The following is a 20,887-nucleotide window of genomic DNA, read 5'->3' as shown; positions in this document are numbered from 1 at the left end:
AATCAGATTTAAACACAGAATCTGATCAGTACCAGGTGGACATTAAATACTGGTCAGCGGGGCTGGTAAGTCCCTTGTATCAATTCTAAACCAGTATGATGAAGAGATCCAAGTAAATCTCAAATTATTTTGCATGCTCATCTACTTCATAGTCTCTTATTTTAATAAAAGCAAAGCATTTAAAGCAGGTTCACTTTTAAAACAAGAATTAAAACTTCAGCAAATTAAAAGGCATCAATAAGGAGGATTCTTCACTGTCTTAAAGGAAAACTGCAAATCATTAAGCTCACTACTATTGCTTGAGAGATAAATGTCTTTGTGATTTTTAGTAAATTACAGTGAAAACCTGGGATTATAAATCATTTTATATCTTTCAGCATTTCTACTTTAGGAATGGAGAAAAATAAAATATTTCCTTTTGAGAAAGTTTGAAAGAAGTTTTGAGAGATGAAAGTAACAGTATTCTATAGAATTTTTACAGAGTTCTGTAATAGCTACTTAAACACTTGCAGAATGTAACAAATATCCCTCTTGCAATATTTCTTCCTGTGAATAGCCTATGTTTCTAGAATAATTAGAAAATTTTGATTCTAATATATTTTCTTCCTATGAATTCCTCATGGAAGAATCCTAGGCAACATCATATGCCTTTTAGGAGTCTTAAGGTAATACCGAGTTGTACTTTATATATAAAGTTTTCTTGTCACAACGTGTGTTTCCATGCAGTGTTTCATAAATGATGCAACTTTCTCACCAGAGCCCACCCCTTGCCAGGGTAGCTTTTGGATTATCCTTTTCAAGTTCTTAGTATGTTTCTTTCATCTGGGCTTGCAAAAGCTTCAATATTATTTTATTTTTAAAGGATTTATATATATATATATATAAAATATATATATATATATATTTATACATAAAAGGATTTATCAGGCATTTAGAGCAGTTCAACTTTAGAAAGAATACATCCAATACCTTAAGTAATCTGTATGTGTTGATTTCTGTCTGGTTTTCTTTCAGAGTCATTTTGTGGCATGCATGACAGCTATCTTAAACCAGATGAACAACCAGCATTATTCAGTTTACATTGAAACTTTTCAGACAAGTTCAGAACTAGTGGTGAGTACAAAATAGTCATGGAGGTGATAAATAATTCTAAGTCATTTATTTCCTGTGAAAAATCAGTAGTATTGTTTTGAAGTATCTTGTCTGATTCTTCCTAGAATGAAGTCTGTTTCTGTATGTTTTCTGCTTCTGTGTCATTGTGTTGCCTCCCTCTTCCAATGGTGACCTTGGGCAATACTGTAATCAGAAATGTGGAAAGACATAAATATCACTGTTGTTAACCCTAGCATCGAGATGGTAATATAATAATCAAGAACAAGTAATGGGATCTTTGTGTTATACTGTTCTGAGGAGAAAAAAAATCCCCACAACAAAACAACAACAAAACCAACCGTCAACTAATTGAACCCTCCCTCCCCACTTCGCACACGATGATCCATTTCCACTTTTCATTTTCCCTATTGAGTCTACTCCTGGTCCAGATAATGTTGCATGCTAAATGCAGTAAATGCCTTATTCTTGCAACGTATCATTTTATGCCAGTTGTTTCTGGCGTAATTTAGTGATACTTGGGATATATTCTAGTTTGTACCAGGGGTCACTATGTTCTAGAAGGTTTCAGTAGTCCTGTATCTGTCCTTTTATACTCCTGACATAACTCTGACATAAGTCTGGGTATTGGCAAAGGTTTTGATGACGCCATCTACAGTTTGTCCATGGAGGTAATATTCTCAATTGGCAAGATTTTTCCATTTTACTTTCTTGAAGTCAGAGTGGTGCCATAACTGGAATGCTAACAGATCAAATCTAGGGTAGCTTTTGCAATTCTTCATGTGCTTTAGTTTACTTGAAAATGTAACAGTATTTTAACGTAATTTCAGCTTCCAGGCAGATTGGGTCCTTGGTCCTAGAATCCTTAAACTACTTCAACAGTTCTGCAGAGGAAAAAAAAAAAAGACATCAATATATTCAATGAGTTTTGCTGTTTTTAAAGGCATTGGTTTGTTGTCTTTGCATTTTTTTCCATACCATCAGTATATGTCAGTGAAGATGACAAAAGATTGGTTTTCAAATAATGCTGTTGAGAGCTATTGTTCCCTTGGTTCTCTGTAAGTAATATGACAAGAAAGAGTACAAACTTTGCAGAGAGCTGCTTGTGAGGTTTTGGTAATAGACGATGACAGCTTGCTAGTCTCGCAGACTTCTAGGTGGCTTGCTCGGAAGTTCAAGGGTAAAACCGCATATATTCAGACCTGAAATGATTATGTTCATTTTATTTAAGTTCATTATACAGTGATCTCTAAATACTTCTAGGAAAAGTAATGTTTGTTTTGTTTGAAAACTTTCTGTCAGTGCCTTCAATTTTTAATTTAGAATACTAAATTTGGACTAAATGGACTAAAAAAATCCTATATTTTTCAAATCTGTTAATTCTTTATACATAGTGAGACTGTTTTGCTAATTAATAAAAAATTCAACAGCTTTACTCCAATGTACTATAACTTTTTCTTTCCATTCATTTATGGCTTGTCTTTTCTTAAGAGCCCAACGTAATGACTTTCAGCTTTCATTTGGAATCTGAGACTGCTGTTTTACAGGACTTCAGTTCCAATCTTGTGCTTACTGATATCACCATGAATTTTTCCATTGACTTCACTGGAAGTTCTTTAATCACAGCAGGAATGCTTAGACTTTGTGTTACACAGTCACAGCCTTACTGTATTTTGTTGTTCTAGGACTTCTTGATGGAAACATTCATAATGTTCAAAGATCTCATTGGAAAGAATGTTTACCCTCCAGACTGGATGGCAATGAGCATGGTGCAGAACAGGTAAAATGGGGCTGGAGGATCAGTGCTCACGTTCCATGTGCTTGTGAAAAGTGAACTGGTTTCATATCTTAGAAGAAGTTTTGCCGTGCAGCCTTAAGATGATTGTATCATTCCAGTTTGGTGAATGCCAAGAAGGTCATCATCTGAAATAATTTACTGATAATACATTAGATAGCTAGCTGCCTGTGCTTTAAGTCCACTTACAATGAAAAGGAAAAAAAATGTATTTAACAGTAAAGGGGAAGTACATAGTTGGTCTTCATATTGACAGTCAACAGAAGCCAAACTGTAAAAGGCCTGTTGAATCTTAAATGTACAATTTCTGCACAGGGTTAGAATGTCCTCACTAATACGTCAGCAAGTTCATTGTGATGCAAGAGTTATCAAACACAATTTTCTTTCTGAACTGATATGGTTGCTTGGATTGCTAAAAGGTCTGATGATAAAGACCAAATCTTTGAGCGCAACACACTGTTTGTAGGAAGAGGTTGGATCCATGTTGCTTGCTGTAGCTAACATCATTGAGGAAATCTGTTGCTATACTGTAGATCATTTGGGGTTTCATCATGATTGATTACTTCAAACTCAGGTATATTGCCTCTGTAGATCAAGATGGCACCTAAGCAAAAGTTTGTATAATCAAATTTATCATGTCCCTATTGTTTGCTCTATGAGAGCTTGCTATTAATAAGAAACCTTTGAGTATTCTTATATTATAAAACTGACCAAAGGAAATATCTTGTGGACATAAACTATGCAGATTGTACACCTCTACCCACAGCTATAATCTGTCTCTTTTGGTGTTACCATATATGATGGTGGGATAAACAAAGTATTGCTTGATCTCTGTTAAGCCACAGGAGTACTGTTGTCTTGGTGTTAGGAGTACAAGTAGTGTAAGTGAAATTTCACGTCTCATAGATTTTGCTGCCACATGAGCTCTGTTCAGTTTATCACTTCCATATCATGTGATCCTGGACTGGAAAGAAAAGAGAAGTGATCTTTGTGCACCTCCACCATTGATAATGGTTTCAGACAGCTGGATTGGGCCAGCATATCACAGATGGATTCCTTCAGAGTATCTTTGAAATATCGCTTGTTTGAAGAGGAGGGAAATGTTCTTCCCTTGATGTGTGAGTTTTGTTGTTTATTATGATCATCAGTTAGAAATGAATGTTTTTGGCAACAGGGAAAGGCTAGTATATAGGGTACAGGATGGGCTATGTGAGGATTTATTTCCTAATAATTGTTCCTAGCCATTCTGAGGTACTGACTTTTTTCTTTTTGTGTCTCTAGTCTATAACAGAGGAAAGCAAGGGAGAGTTGGACTGAGAATGCAAAGTAAAACACATGGCTGCTCTAAACAAAGTTAGTTGGTTCAATTTGTTTATTTGTGGAACTTGTAGGTGAGGAATAGTTTCCTCAAAATTGGAACACGTAGAGGTTTTACAAGCATCTGCATATGTAAAAGAAATTGAACAAAAAAGTAGCCGTGAGCATGTGACCACCTTACCTGGTGGATTTTTTATTTGCTGGATTTCCTCCTCTTCATACTTAGTGGAAACCATGGCTAAAAATCTCACTGAAAGAGATCTGGGTTTGGGGAAAAAAGTTCACTTAATCTATATTTTTTTATTTATTTGGTTGTTACCTTCAGGGCTGAATTTACTCTTGCTTCTTGTTCTCAAAGAAACACTCTGAGTATATATGCTGGATTGGATTATAAAGTGAATATGCTTGCTTTTTTTTTTTTTTTTTGAGCAAGACTTCTGTTGGCGAGGTGGATTTTGATCACCTGTACTATCATTATTTTAGTTTTGTAGAAATGGCAGTAACATTGAGTTTTCTAGAAGTCACAGAGAGACTAGTCTAAGAATTAAGTCTCAAAGATGCATAGGTTCCAATTAACTTATAACTCCACAGATGCTGTTTATTTGCAATGTCACAGTTATGTAATTTTACTCTTCCAGTTTTATAATATAGAAAAGGAGAGAACAGAGGATACTTAATAAAGTTGATAATCTCCTGGGAGTGTTTGGTCTTGAGCAAAAGATTTGCTAAGAAAATTTACAGCATTATGATATCAAGTTTTGATATTGGGTACCTTTTCATCTAGAATTTGAATGGAATGATGTTAAATGAAAAGGTTTTCTTTTTTGTGTTCCATGATTCAAAGCAAAGATTATGGTTCTAGTGGGTAGTGACAATGGCAGCGAGGCCTCAGGTGCCTAAACCTTACTTTCCGTCACTCATGTACACTAACGTTCATGCAGAGAGATCACTAACCCCTCTTCTGAGGTGAGCAAATACATATATGCTGGTGGATGTGTTCATTCCAGGTAAGATTTTGTAAATGATAGTAGTTTCATCCTGCTTGTTTCTCTGTCTGAGTCAGTCTTTGGCCTATACAGGTAAAATATAATTCAGTGCACGTTCTTATGTTGCTGCTGCTGCAATTTGCAATGATTTTTAATACAGCAAGGATTACTCTTAGAAAGTATCAGCTTAGTACTAAAGTAACCTAACAGGCTTCTATTGTATGTAACCATATCAAACCTTTCATATGTAAAACTGTTTCTCTTATCTAGAAAATGCTGTTAACATCTGCACTATTCACAAGTATAGGATTTTTTTTGATCTATGGGCGCCAGGGAAGTGTCAATTCTTGTTCAAAGAATATGCCTTTGGGGCTTGGAGGTTCACCTGGTGGTATCTATATTGCCTCAGTTACTGACAATAGAAATTCATTTGTGGCACTGTACATTTGTTGATAATGCCTCCTAATGACTCTGAACTTTGTACAACAGTTTGGTCCAGGCAGGCTTTGTTGCTCTAAACCTTATCCTGCATTGGACAAGTTAAATGAAAATATTTAAAGAAAAAAGTCAGCATTAAAAAAAAATGTTTAGAAGCTATTTAGCAGTGCTTCTGTAAACACATTGCTTACCTAAATTGTCTTGGCACTGTTTATACTCTTTGATTATGTTGCTGTTCCCAAGATTACATAAGGAAATGAGTTATTGGTCTTACTTTCATGTCTTAATTTTATGTTATATCAACAACTGGGAGGGGGGATTTTTGTTACCAGTCTTTATAGAAATTTGATTTTGGTTTTTTTTGTTTGTTTGGGGTGTTTTTGAGGGGGCGGGTGTTCTATGAAATAAATTGAAGACTAATTTAGATTTCTAGATTTGTCTTATTAACATGCTTTACTCCAAACCAGAGAAGTAGCAGAGAAAAAGCCACAGGGGTCTCTTACAATAACTCTGTAAAAAGGCTGGGGTCTCTTATAATAACAATGAGAGAAGAAAATAAAATTAAAAAAAAAAAAACACTACAAAAAGTGTTAGCACAGCTAAAGTTTTGCATTCTTAATTCACCTGTTCTGAGCAGGAGGCTACATGCAGGCCTTTTTATGCCCTGAAGGAGGTATTTTACCTTAAGAGTCTTCCCTTTCTGAATTTGCAAAAATATTAGTTACAGGCTGTAGGGCATGTCTATTGTGTAACCTAGCCAATGGCAGAATGTAGTTGGCACTTCTTCCCTACGGGCATTCAACAAAGCCTGACAGTCTCCTCCAGACGATCTCTTGTATTTTGTACCTAGCAAGGAAAGTGGGCATTGGAGGAGTTTTGCTATAGGATACACTGCAGTACAGAAAGGTAAAATCAGAGTACATTTACTTAGAGGCAGAGGAAAGGGAAGAGCATAACTAGTACTGCAAGTACTTCGTCCTATTTGTGAGTAAAAGGTGTTCCTAATGAGCAGGACACTCTAATTACTCTTATACATAAATAAAGACGGACAGTGCATGTATGATATTGGGGATATTTCTACTAAATTTTAGATGTCTGGCATACAGAAGGGGAAAAGAATGAGAGAATGACTTCTTATAAGGTCCAAAGGAAGGGAGAACGGACACAGTCATGCCCAGGAGAAACTGCAGTAGGCGAGTTGAAAGAATGGGAGTAGAAGCTTAAATGACTAAACTTACTTAGTCAAGCTTTGCCTGTATCAGGATGGAATGATTTAACTCAAATTATTTTAAATCACTATTATAAATAACATGCTGTTTGCTCTCAAAGCATGTTCTGATTCCCAGAGCCCATTTGAAGGAGGCAGAGGCTGTGTGTACTAGTCCCACTGGACTGGGAGTATTCTGTCAGCAACTCAGAATCAAAACCGGGCATGAACTACTTTTTTTTTTTTTTTTTTTTTAATTCCTCTTCCATTAACAGCAAGATGGGAGGAACACTTTTTTGTGCCATGCTAGGTGGGACAGAACACTTTGGGAAATAGTAAAATCCTCATTGAGGTCATGAGGATATAATATCTGAGTTATTTTTGTGATCCTCCATGGTAGATTTAATTAACTTTTGTTCTAATGAAGGTTGCTTACTGCACACTTCTTACTGGTTGCTACTGCTTGTATTTGCACTTTATTCCACTTAGGGTACTTAGACTATTGGCTATTAGCTTATTAAAAGCAGTAATTCCTAGTACATGGCATTTGTGGGGAAATGTTTTGCTGGTTTGGGTAATACCATATAGTCTGCTTATCTCTCAGGTTTTCATAATTTTAATTTAGAGGCACATAATTTCTCCCAGGAAGTTTCCGTACCTTATTGTCAACATGAAGTGCATAGGGAGTCAGATTCGCTGAATAAAAGAAATGGTTAGGGGGGTTAGCTACTAAAGGGAAAGTATTCACATCCCTCCCTTCTCTTCCTCTGGGCTTTGGAATGGTAATTGCTTAGATAGAGTTTGAAAGCACTTGATCTTATCGTAATTAGTACCTGGAATCAGTTTTGGTTGGTGTCCAGTCTAAAGCGGCTTAGTAAGCACTTTCATTGTTTGTGTGTCCATTTGAGCTGTTTTTTGAACCTTGTTGACGTTATATTTAGGTATTTAAAAATAAAAGGAAACAGTTTTTCACCAGTACATTTCAAGGCCAGATCCTATTTGCTGAAAAACTCATGTGAGAGAACACTGTAGGGTATTTTCTAACACCAGTTTTTAGGCTTTTTCTAAAGTACGTTTTCATTACCTGTATATCTGAGTGTTTTCAGACATCTGTCGGAGTCAAGTGCTCCCCAGCCCTTTTTAAGTCTAACTTGAAAGGTTTAGCGCTGCAGGTATTTGGCAAAAGAGATGGAAATGTTGCCAATTTTCTTTCATTATACATACTAAAAATAGCTGCTTATTTGTTGATGAACTGCTTTGTAACACCCTCAAGACCTGGTTCTCATGTAGCTCACATGTTGGAGCAGCATTATTAATTCAGCAAAATCTCATTATGGCTTCAGATCAGTGCCACCTGCATCCCCCAGTACCTCACCATTTCTCAGACTGCCAGGAACTATAGATTCTGTTGGTATCATTAGGTCCTGGCCAACCAGCAAAATGAGGCAGAATAAGTTCCTATTCATCACCTAGCAAGGGACTGTAGGGATTTCTTTTTAAGGAAAGGACAGTGGGGATTCCAGACCTTTTTTTTTTTTTCTTTCATAGATCATCTGTGAATGGCTCTGCTAAACATGACTTCTGAAAAACATGCTTTCCACACTATACATATGCATGTTTCTGAACAACTGTGCCTTTGAATAGAAAAAGTCTTTTCAGAAGAAGTAGCTGCGTATAGTATTGTCCTGTGAAACTCAACAAAATGTTGCTTTGTGCATTATGGGGAGATGGCATTTTTAAAGTTGTAGTCTCACTCTTTAAGTAACAAGCACACATAACAAATTCAGTGGCTGTTGGACTGCTTTTTCTTTTAAATTTTCTGAAGAGAAAACCTGAACAGCTGGTAGTCACAATTTAAGCATATTATTCAAGAATAGTATTTATAATAGAGTTTGGGAGAGAAGGGAAACTGAACACAGTTGGCAGAAAGTAGGGAAACATGCCTTTTTCAAGCAAGAAGCTGAAGTATTTATGGGAGAGATGCTACAAACTGTATTGCTACTACCAACTCACTAGATTTCATAGAATCATAGAATAACTCAAATTGGAAGGGAGAAAAACCCCAAATTAATTAAAATACTAGAACTGCTTCTCGGTCTTCCATCTATCTGTTGGTAGAAATGAAAGCTTGTCATATTTTCATGTTTTGGAAATATTTGATACTGTGATGTTGATGTCAGCGGGTATTGTGACTATTCACAGACACTAATGGATCTGACTATACACAAGGTACGCAAATTCAGTTGATAAGAGTATGCGTTGTCCTTTACTCCAGCTGGTGCTGTAATATGGTGTTCAATTTATGACAATTGTGATGAGATTTTAAAATCAAGACTACCATTTTAATTGTGAAAACAGGAAAAAAAATCCTCCTTTAATTCTTTGATTATTAGTATGGAGTGGTTCTACTCTCATAGGAAATGTAGAAGAAAACTCAGATTTATTCTATCCAGCTATGCTTTAACAGTTTGCTTAAAACATTGCCTCGCTCATTATTTGTCTTGCAGAGAATAAAAAGGGGCTTTTATTTATTCCTAAGAGGAAAAAAAAAATAATACAAGTAGTTCAGGTTAGTTTTACTCTTGTTTTTCAAAGATGTATTGGGATTTAAGATTCATTTATGTAACTAACGTTGGATGATGGTGTTGCAGTTTATTTTGCGCAAATAAGGCAGAATTTAGAAGTCTGATCTGTTGTATGTAAGTAACTCCTTTCTTTGATCTCATTTTCCTCTGGCAACTTTTGACTGGCCTAAGCATACTTGACAGAAATGCAGTTGTTTTTCTTAAGAGCTTGAATTTTCAAGGGGTCAGAATGCATTTACACATAGGCTTATGGCATATTGCAGAACTTTGTAATTTTAATATATAAGCAAGTATTTTAAGCAACAAGTACAAATGTCTAATGAAAATATTCCTTTATGCACACGTGCACAAAAGGGTAAATGTAGTATTATAACAAGTTCAAACAGTTTGTACTGTTTAGTCATTGCTTTAATGATGTATAGTAATAAGATGTGTCCTTGGACAGTTTGTTTTTGCTATGAGACTAAAAATGTCCTTGCTGAAATGCAATTTCCCTGTTAATATAAAGTCCCTTTGAGAGGCAAAGGACATTTTATTTATTCATTGATTTTCTTGCTGGGGTATTTGGTATACAGTGTCTCAGTATTCTCAGGTTTGTATCTCCTTTCCGTTAAATCTAGGTAACTCTGTTTCCTAGTTGTCTTTCCCAGTCCCTACAAAAGTCAGTACTTGTAATAGGGCAAATGGCATAAGGTTAGTCCTGGGAAAATGGAATAAGGCAGATAAAGAGAAGAGGCAGTTGTTTCACTGTGGGTTGTAAATTTACTTCCACAGAGAGTTACACTTCCAGCTGTGGCTGATATGTCTGACTGAGTCATTTAATGCTTTACTGTCAGTTATAAGCCTAGCGGAGAGCATCTCTTCCATCTGTAGGTGTTTGAGTCTGGTTGTGCCTGATGTAACCCTACTTTTCAATCACTTGCATCTTTCTAGCACCAAATACTACAAGATGCTTATTCTGCACTAACTCTGCATGTTGCTCGTTGCTACCCATGTTGTGGAATTATCTGCTTACCAAGAATCTAAACACTTAATTGTGTGGTGACTGCAGCAGATCATCTGCTCAGCAAGACAGGCTGTTGCATATCATGGTCGTGGTACACAATGGATGCCTATTACGTTTTGACTGCAGTCATTTAGTTTTCTATCTAAAATGCAGAGAGAAAACATGCTGTGAGACATCGCTTTACCACTCCCACTGCAGAGTATCTCATCTTTCTTGGTATCGACTGCTAGGATGCTCCTGCTTCTAGAGTATGAGGTCTCCTGAACTAAAAGCAAAGTCTTCAGTGGAGGGAACAGCTCAACACAGAAAACCAACTTGTTAGTTTGATGTTTTCAGAAAGTCAGTAAGATAAACTGTTATTTTTCAAGATGCAACTTTGACTTGCACACGTATATATATATGCATATATATAAGGTTCTTTACTATGTGGCCTGTTATAAAATATTTTTTGTGTGTTTTCAGGTATTTTAATTTTCGTAAAACATTTGGGGATTAAGACAATGAGTAGTATTTTCCACTCTGTAGAACATACATGCAAATGAGTAAAATAATAATGTAGAGATTACCCACCTAAACTGTTCTAAATATGTCACTACAGAAAAAACTGAAAATACAAATTCAGTATTCATAATTTTCATCAGGTGTTGTAAATGCTATTGAGCAATCTTTCTGTGTTCCCCTTTCTGATGAGTAACTTTGGCCAGCACTTCATATCCTAAGAGATTTTCAGGAAATTAAATATATACAATTTTCTCATATTTAACATTATTTTGAACATTATTTTTAAATAGCAACATCACAAAATAACCCTGCTGGTGTATTATGCATTTGCTGCACAACGATCTTTTCTTGAAGTCATAACCTGCTGATTCAATGCAACTTCTTCTGTATTGATACAGTTTTGGCTGTAAAGTGGTAAGCTCAAGTGAGCAGTAATTAGACAAGAGGTAGATGCATAGTTGTCTATACCTGTAATTACAGATCGTATTCTTAGCTTCAGAAAAAGCTAGGCTTCCCTGAAAGTAAAGAAATTATGTATTCTAGACAGAAGGTATTCACTTGCTAAATATTTTCAACAAGAATATCTGAAAAATCAAAAGTACAAAAATATAAAATGTGTATGTAACAAGGAGAAAGAAAAAGCAAAGCCCAAATACTACATTTTACCTTTAAAGTTTTATGGTGAGATTGTAATAAAATCAGAGCTACTTAAAAAAAAAAAAAACAAACACAAAAGACTGAGATACCATTATCCACAGTGTTATCCATTAGCTTCATGTAAGTGTCCAATTTTAATCCTTTGACGTGTGAAATAATAAAAGTATTTCTAGAAATAGGCTCTAGAAACACCCATGAAAATATGTTTACCAAAGTATCACCCCTGCACCGTTCTTCTATAGAAATGAAGACTCAATGATATGTACAAATATGACAGTAAGGGTAAATTAGTGTCAACAGGTAATAAACGAAAATCAGTGGAAGAATGGAGAAGTAATTTCACAATATCGATTCAAATTTCCTTCAAAGGTGAAGGCCACGAGAGTTTTTATTAGTGTATGACATCCTGATATAACCATGTTAAGTCATTACAGTCATGTATATTAACTGGGTTTCAGCTTTGTATCTTATTCCCAGACTTGATCTAGCACCAAAGACACTATGTGATTTTTAATTTTTTTAAAAATTAGGAATATTTCTACTCTGCAAACAATTAGCTGGAATGCACAAAAAAGGAGAGTAGACTAGAGTGAGAAGATACTCACAATATAAGGAAAATTACTGAAAATACCTTTCAAACTAAGTTACTTACATCAGAGTCCATTATGACAGCTTTTTGTATGCTTAGTTTTCAAGCTATGAAGTTTCTTAAAGCATGCTAAACATCACATTCTCAAAAGAATTTGGCATAAATGTGTACCTAATATGCAGTTTTGAAAATATATTTTGATTCCCAAATGAGAGATAAGCAGTCTTTAAAACATGCTTTAGGTAGATGCTGAAGGAGAAGCTACGTACAAAGAAACTGTTGGCAAGTCAAGAGATCTCAAAAGGAATCTTCACTTGTATGGCATCAATGCAATTGCTCGTTCTTGTCTTTCTCTAGGTGTTGCTTTTGTACTGCTGTCAAATTAACGCTGATACATTATAGCGTGTATTATTTTTGTATGCTTGGCATAGCTATTCAAGGTAAATTTTCAGCTAATACTAGTAAAGAAAATGAATTGTACATAAACAATTTATAATTGAGACAAGAGAAGCTGGATAGCAGTTATTTTTAAGCAGTTATTTTCTGACCATGCTATTTGGATAGACTCTCTGGCTGTAGATTGAAAAAGAATTTAGGAAAATGACAATTGGTTTATCATTAGAATTCAGTATGAACGGTACAAAAAATTGTTCTTCAGTCTATAGTGATACTGAGTTGACACAAGGGAGAAATAGGATTAAATTATACTACTTTCTTTGCACCACTGGCCATATTTTTCCAGTTACCATGGAAGTGGGTTGCTTCCTAAGCGTTGTCATTATTGTGTTCTTAATAACTAGGTTTCACATAGCTACAAGGTTTTTAAATAGTGTTTCTATCTTGCATTGCCCTTCATTTCTAAATCAATGATAGCTTGCCACATGATTAGGAGATAATTTCTGCTGTTGCTTTGTAAAGATTTTTGTTATTATCTTTTCACCTGTTTTCTCAGGCTTTCTCCTGCTGCTCTGTTTTGGTCACTGGAATAGTAAATGTGTATTTTTAATCTCTCCTGTCACACTGATTGCTTGTCTGATCTCTCTTCTGTGTTTTTTTATATCTTCCGGGTTTAGTTTATAATCGCTGATCAGTGTTTCAGTCATTGACAATGATCAGCATTTGGGATTGGGTCTGACCCGCTTTGCTAGTCTCCTCTTTACTTAACGTGCCGCCTTCTAGCTTTGCACGCAAGAAGGAAGAGGAAAGGTGACAGAAGCCTGCAAGAGAATCAGTTGACTTCAGCTGCTTTTCCTTTGTGCTTGCTTCATGTTAAAATACCTATCAGGTGTCTTCTGCAAAGCATTTTATGAGGATGCTACTATCAAGTCAACATAAATTATGTGGGAGTATTATTTCAGCTCTGCTATTCCCTACTCCAGATTTCATATAATTGGCATACTGGCAAGACCATGTCTATCAGAGCTCAGAACAGATCTTCAAAATAATCGTCAATGCATCTCCTAGGCTTTGAAAGAACTCCCCTCATGTTCCTCATCTGCTCAAGTGGAGGATTCACTGATGAAAGTGCTGATTGATCAGCATTTGAGGATTACAAAAAAACACCTGCCAAATGGAAGTTAGTGTAAATCCTTCTGCCTTTAATTTGTGGACCAAATTCTCTGAAGGAAAAGCACTTCGGGGTTGTGGGAAGAAGTTCTGAGTTTTAGAAACTGTCCATGTCTTCATTGGTTTTCAGATGTGATTTTAAAAAAACATATATTCTAGCATTTTAATGGGTTCTTTCAGTAAGAGCTTTCACAACAACACAGGAAATAATATTCTTTTAAAGCTTATCTCTATTTTTCTGTGACTGATTATCCAGTAAAACTTTGTGCTCGATTAATTTTTTCTACCTGTCATTACACCAGTGTAATCACAGCTTTAGAAGACATCGCAAACATGCGTTTCAACTGATGCTCATAAATACCTAAGTGAATTAATTCAGCCTTCACCTCAGTATCTGGATGACTCATGTCAAAGTTGAAGCAATGAACTCTCAATTTTAGTCTTGTGAACTTGAAAAGACATTGAAGAGCATCTCACTACTGTTGGACCACTGCTTTAAAAGAATTCATGTGTAAGAGTCTGAGGAAAGGTCAGTTCATGATTTTGGGAAGGTTTATAATTCTGTACCTGATTTAGGCACCTTTCCCAAAATAATTTTGTGGACCCAGAAGTGTTCTATGTAAGAAACTAGGTGCAGAAAAAGGCCAGCTTTTGCAAAGCCACCTAAGAACAGGTAATGCCAATTTAAGGTTTTTTGGGGTTTGTTTGGTTTGATTTGGGTTTTTTTTACTGTAATCATCTCTTTGTTTTATGCTGCAAGGAGCTGATGCACTAATTCTAACTTTTTTGCTAAAAATAACTTGGAGTTCCAGATCTATATTTTAGGTTTATCACCTATTTGCACTTCAAAAGCAAGGACAATGTGCAGACCTATTTTACTGTTAAATAGAGTCATCATCTTCTAAGCAATAGCCTTGAAATCCTAGTTTGATTAACAACGTGTTGTTTATGAATACAGAATTGTTTCTTTGCTCCATCTTAGCCCCTCTGTTTTATTTTGTTTGAGGGAGAATCAATATGAAATCAAATTTTTATCTTAGGATGACTTATAAATTTTCAGCTTGATCTGTCTTATTTATATATGTTACTTACAGTATTGTTCTATCCCTATTTAGAACATACATCTAAGTATTTGAAACTAAGTACAGTTGCACAGGGTTCTATTCATCGGGCTTTCTTTCAAGCCAAAATTTGAAAGAAATTTATCTGACAATACAATAAAGCAAAGCAGAAGCAGCAGGAAATTTTAAACGGTGAAGGAGATAGCAGCAGTTGAACCATGGTGATTCTGTTGCTGTCCGAAGCCAAACCCTTGCCTTTTTATACCCAGATTAAGCCCAGAGACTTTCGCCTTTGAAGATCATCCATAAATCTTCAGGCCCAAGAGATTGGTGTGAACTGTAAATTAGAAGCATCAATCCCCATAAACTCAAGAAATATCATGGAAATTATTGTGGGTAAAGGAATTTCAACAATTTTAGATCACAATTATTTAAACTGATGAGAAATTAATTCCATATGAAGTAACTGTAGAACAGTTGTTATAATTAAACACCTGAAAGAACATATTTGTAGCCCTGTATGATGATTAAAATTAAGGGAAAATGTGACAAGAGGAGAACGTTAAACAGAAAAAGCACCTAATGACATTATCTGTGTGAGAAATCAAGATCCTGTCCTTTGGTCAGTCTAGATCAGTCTAAACTTGCAAAGCAAAACTGAGGAGCAGTCCCCAAGTTCAGAGAAAAGGTAAGCTCCAATGATCTCATAGAAGCAAGAGAAATTAAGTTATGTTACACTGTGACAAGATAAGCCCTTTCAGTAATTTTTCTCAATAACTTCTTCTGAAGTGAGACAGTACATACTGTGTTTTTCTGAGCTGTTCTGGGGCACACTTTTTTACCATCTTGTTTCTGGCTGTATCTTTTCCATTATGCCAGTTATAATTAATAACTGATGTTATGAATAATCATGTAAGGAATGATGACTTCCCCAATCAAATGACTTTAACTCTCTCCTCTCGGATCAATGTTTAGTTCTTTAAATAGGAATATGCTGTCAGTAATAATTAAAATTATATTTTCTCTTGTTTTCATAAAAATCTCAAAGTGTTTTATAAATATCTGTTCAGCTTCGTACTTGTGGCTAGTTAATTAATACCCCTTTTTGGTGAAAGGGGAGACCGAGGCATATAGAAATGAAATCACTGAGGGAGGACAGTGTGGCATTGGCAGGAGCCAGGAATAGAATTCAAACCTACTGCCTAAGTGACTTGCAATGACAGAAATAGATACACCCTTTAGGCAAAATACAAATGCATGAAAATATTTGGAACTTGACAGCCTGGAAGTATTGCATGCTTCCTGCAAATGTGTCATTCCAGTATGTCAGAAAAAAATATCTGGGAGAATGAAAGGGATATTCACAGAAGATAACTTACATATAATTTTATACTACAGAATCCTGTAAATATTTTTAATATTATCAGTAATTTTTACTGGACATTAAGTACGTCAGTATTTCTCAGTTGTCCTTGGGGCTTTTTATGTATGGCTAACATTAAACCACAAGCTCTTCACAAAAATTTTGAAATACGACACACAAGAAATACGTCCATATCATGAAATAGATTTGCCCTAATAGATTTCATGTGTGTTTAAGTTAAGATTATTTCTGCTGTATCTTGCATGATATTTCTGTGCTGAAAGACAAAGTACCTAAAAGTGTGGTTGGTTTTTTTTTTAGTGTAAGACAAATTATCAGCACCATACCCGATTCTGCCCAAACAGGATATTTAGGTGGCATGTTTCACTGTAGGTGCTGGAGTAGTATGTAAATACACAGAAGTTGAGAAATAAAAAAAAGTCTCAGAAATGGAGGACACCCCCTCCTACTCCAACAGAAGACTTTCTGAGTGAAGGGAAATGCTACTCTGTGCAGCTGGAGCTGAAGAACTTGATTACATGAGTTGGCAAGAAATACACTTTGTAAATCAAAGGAGAATCCAGAGCAATATAGTTCTACAGAAAAGACATGATGCTAAAAAGGCCTTGACCCAAAACTCCTACTCGGAAGAGTAATGGGGATGCTGACAGACAGAATAACATGTGGGTGTCCGTGATTCTGCCTAACTGTGTATTTTTTTTTTGTGCTATCTAAAGTAGACCATTCTTTTTAGAATCCCCTTTTTTGCAAAATCTTAAACTGTTTGTGTCAAGCATCAGGCAGTTTTGTAGAGATAAATGTACCCATACGAGTGAAGCGTTAGGGAAGAATGTGTTTATGTTCTTGTGGGTAGTGTGGGGCAGCTTGCAGAGGAAATCACATTTTCCAGAAAAAGAGTTGATCACATAAAAGGCCGAAAAGTACAATAGCCTGTTCAGACCAACATAGGCTAAAATTGCAGTGGATACACAGGGCAAACCTGTGATTATACAGAGGTAGTTTAGGAGAGTGGTGATAGCCTGCAAGAACAGTATTGAGCAAAATGAGGTCTCTTGAACTTGAGGTGATTTGATGACACTCAACATTTCACAGATCAGACCTGTAATTCAGCTGGCAAGATTAGCTGAGGGAGTGTTAGCAGATTAGATCAGACTACGCCCTAGACCATTGGAAAGCAGCTCATCTGAATGTGTGGGATGATGCAGTAGAGCAACACAGCACCCTTACAAGTCCATTACCTTCCAATGCCACAGTTACTGTAGTAGTTAAAACTGTAGTGTCCCTCTGACCACATTAAAAAAAGGACTTGGCAAGATGTAACACCATGTCTAAATTACTTTATTTCCTTGATCACATCAACATTACAGAGGAACGTTATGTGGATGGAAAGAAAATACTCTTCAGGTTTTCACGAAGAATTTTTTCCCCGTGGAAAACCATAATCGTAACAAAGAATTTCAATATAAGCAGTCAAGTTGTTGCCTTAATGAAGCAGTGCGCTTCTTTGGACTATTGCTTAGTGGTTAAATAGGATTCCCTGTCATAAGCCTGCCAAAAGCTGAACTTTTGCTTTACCTCCCTCATTAAGAAACTGAATTTAGCCCTTGCAAAATTTTTTTTTTTTTTTTTTTTTGGTGGCGAGACTAAAATTCATTTCACTATTATGAGCCACTGGTAGTGGCTCATAAATGGCTGCCTAGGGAACGGTGTAACAGCAGAGCTGGGAAGAAGTAACGCTTTGCTGTGTTCTCCCAGCCTCGGTGACCAATGACATTTAGTAGTCCTCCCTTCAGTTTTGTCTTTGATGTGTCTAATCACTTTTAAGCCAGTATAAAATTCAGGCATTCACAGCATCCTGTAGAAATGAGTTGCATAGCTGAGCAAGGCTAGCATAAACACTATCTCTTTTTGCCTATTTTGAATGCACATTCTGATTTTGTTCAGTGCTCTCCAATGCTTGTATGAGAAACGGTGAACAGTAAGTCTCTCATCTCCATGGTACTTTCGATTTTATAGATTCTACCGTATCCCTTCTCAGTCACGTAGTGTCCCCTGATTAAAAAAAAACAGGCACAATCCATTAAATGTGTTTGATCATTTCTTTGTTACATTTATTTGCTTGGTTCCTTCTCTCTTTTTTTCTTTTCGTGTTTATCTTTTTGAGATGGGAGACCAGACCACCACACAGAAGCCAACACAATGACACAACATTCCTTTGAGAGTAACATATGGATATCCTGTGGTCTCAATCTTTTGCTAGTAATTCTAATTATTGAATTATTGCTTTTTCTGATGCTACTAAACACTAAGATGGTGGGGGTTTTGTGGACCTGTCTGTTATAACTATTAGATCTTTTTCCTGATTGGTAATAGCTAGTGGACAGTCAGTCATGGTATTTGAACAGTTAGGATTGTTTTTTCCTTGTGTTCACCCCTTTCAGGTTGCAGTATGTTTGTCCCCACAGTGTTTGCCATAGAAATATTTCAACTTAAAACTTTTAAAAATTTTACCTATAAAGCAGAGGGAAATGGGTCACTTGTTTTCAAAATTGTAAATTGAATGAAACTGAATTATTTAAATAAACTTTATAAATATTTAGAGATACAATTGATTTTTTTGTTTTACAAATGTACTGTGCTGGAAAGTCAGACAAAGAAATTAGCTTTAGAAACATGACTTAATCTTGCTGCATTAATAATGAGCATAAATAGGTGCTGCTTTTCAGGCTAGAGGGATAATGTTCACACTCTTCCTCTTGGAAGAAATAACTGTATATTAACTCAGCTTTGAATGTGTTTTTATAATCAACCTGAGGAGGAAGATGGGCAGAGGTGTCATCCTCCCCCCACCACCTGTGAGAAAACCAAAAAGCTGCACATAATATCTTTCAGCTGGGAAACTGCAGCGGCAGCTCCTAACTAATAATATAAGCACAGGAACTCTTTCAGCTGTCAAACCCATGAGGAGCAGGCAATAACACTGTTGTAAATGATTCGGTTTTATCACATAGAAGGTAAAATTGTGTTTGAAAGAATTGCTCTCTGTTTTCTCAAGAATGCAATGCAGTGTGCAGCAGAGGAGAAGAAATTATGTTGTCTGAATTTTTCAGTGGAGATCAAGAAACTTCTTGACAATTGTGTGCTTAAATTTTTTTTTATGCATAACAGACTATAAATAACATGCCGTTGCATAGAATGTCATCTGCTGTGTTCATGTATGTGTGAACTTTGCTTCTGCTAGTGTGTTCAGTGTTTAAATGTGTTTCCATCAATATCCATTCATCCATCATGGTTGGAATAGATTCCCAGAGATTACATTCGTTTATCTGTATCATTGGTTTTCTTTTTTAGGGTGTTCTTGAGAGCCATCAACAAATTTGCAGAGACAATGAACCAGAAATTTCTGGAGAATATGAATTTTGAAGTCCAAGTAAGTATTTAGGCTTTTTAGCTGAGTCGAGGTAGTATGTGCAGGTACGATCACTCTGGTCTGTCAGAGCCCCTTCTGGTACTTTGTATCAGTGTCAAAATGACTGTTGATTTGGGTGTGGCAGGATTAGGCCATCTTTGTGACATGAAAATCATACTTTGATTATTTATGATAAGGCACCCAAACAGAGTATTTTGTCCTGTGATTCTCTCAGAACTGGCAAGCAGAAAACTCGTTTTTTTTCTTAGCCAGCCAAGTGTATTCAGAAAGGCAATCTTTGATGTAATGCACGTAGCCTTTACAATGTCACTCCTATGTATGTAGGGCAGAAAGAGCTTAACTTTGTTTGTTTGATTCCTAGAGTATTTAGCACTTAGAATTTATTTTTATTTTTAACTTGTAGTCTTTCCTGATAAATCTATTTATTTATTTTCCTTTTTTTAGCAGTTCTTTCTGAAATAATTTTAAATTAGAGTTGTTTAGTTTGCTCAATATAATTCTTTATAACTTAACTATTTGGTCACGCATTTTACCATATGTTTGGCTTGCTCCAGATAAAAATGAACATGTGTGTAGTTTTCACATTCCTTAAATTGTTACTAAAATGTAAATACAGTTTTAGAATCCAGATTTGTCACTACATGCTGCCTGATTATGGTGTGTGCTATAGATAGAAAACTCACTAACACAGCATAGTATGAAAAATTATTCTATTTCACTCTTTATATTAACTGCAGTTAAGAGTAAATGTTTTAAGTTCAAAAATGCTTCCTGATTACAAAAATCTAATCTGTTCAGTAGATAATAACTTACTGACCCCAACCATGAAGTTCAGAGAAAGTTCAGGCCTCTGCCTTCTTGGTATCTTGGGGCTTATATTTTATGGTTAATCTTGCAACTTGCAATCTGTTTTAAGTCATTCTACTCTACTGCATGTGAATGTTTAGGCTTACTATGCTAAAAACTGTTTGGGTATTGGTCTCTTGGTCCTTAACATAAAATACCTCGGTCACAAACAGCTACAGAGCAGTCACGTAAGTGGTTACACAGGAAGAGTTTGAAAGACAATAGTAAAAAGAAAGGTGAAACATTCAATTGCATACCTTGGAGTGCCACTTAACCTCAGCTCCTTACATTGGGCTCTCTTTTCAAATTCCAGAAGAAAAATGTGATGTTGAAATGTGCTTCTGCTATTGCTGAACCTCAGAGATTTCAGTGAGCTCATTTGATGTGTTTTACGAATAATGTCCAGCTG

The 20,887-nt window shown here is 35.8% G+C and overlaps 1 protein-coding gene across 1 annotated transcript in view; it reads left to right on the top strand.

The window, feature by feature from the left end:
- DOCK2 (dedicator of cytokinesis 2) overlaps positions 1-20,887 on the top strand; it is a 202,482-nt gene that overhangs the window by 119,601 nt on the left and 61,994 nt on the right. Inside the window, exons 28-30 of the mRNA XM_050905599.1 lie at positions 1,015-1,113; positions 2,796-2,890; positions 19,554-19,632. Of these exons, the coding sequence (XP_050761556.1) occupies positions 1,015-1,113; positions 2,796-2,890; positions 19,554-19,632 (273 nt within the window). The remainder of the gene's footprint in view (positions 1-1,014; positions 1,114-2,795; positions 2,891-19,553; positions 19,633-20,887) is intronic.

This window comes from Gymnogyps californianus, chromosome 14, assembly GCF_018139145.2.
Source record: "Gymnogyps californianus isolate 813 chromosome 14, ASM1813914v2, whole genome shotgun sequence".
NCBI lineage: Eukaryota > Metazoa > Chordata > Aves > Accipitriformes > Cathartidae > Gymnogyps > Gymnogyps californianus.
The sequence above is the reverse complement of the archived record's forward strand: the minus strand, read 5'-3'. Positions and strand labels throughout refer to the sequence as shown.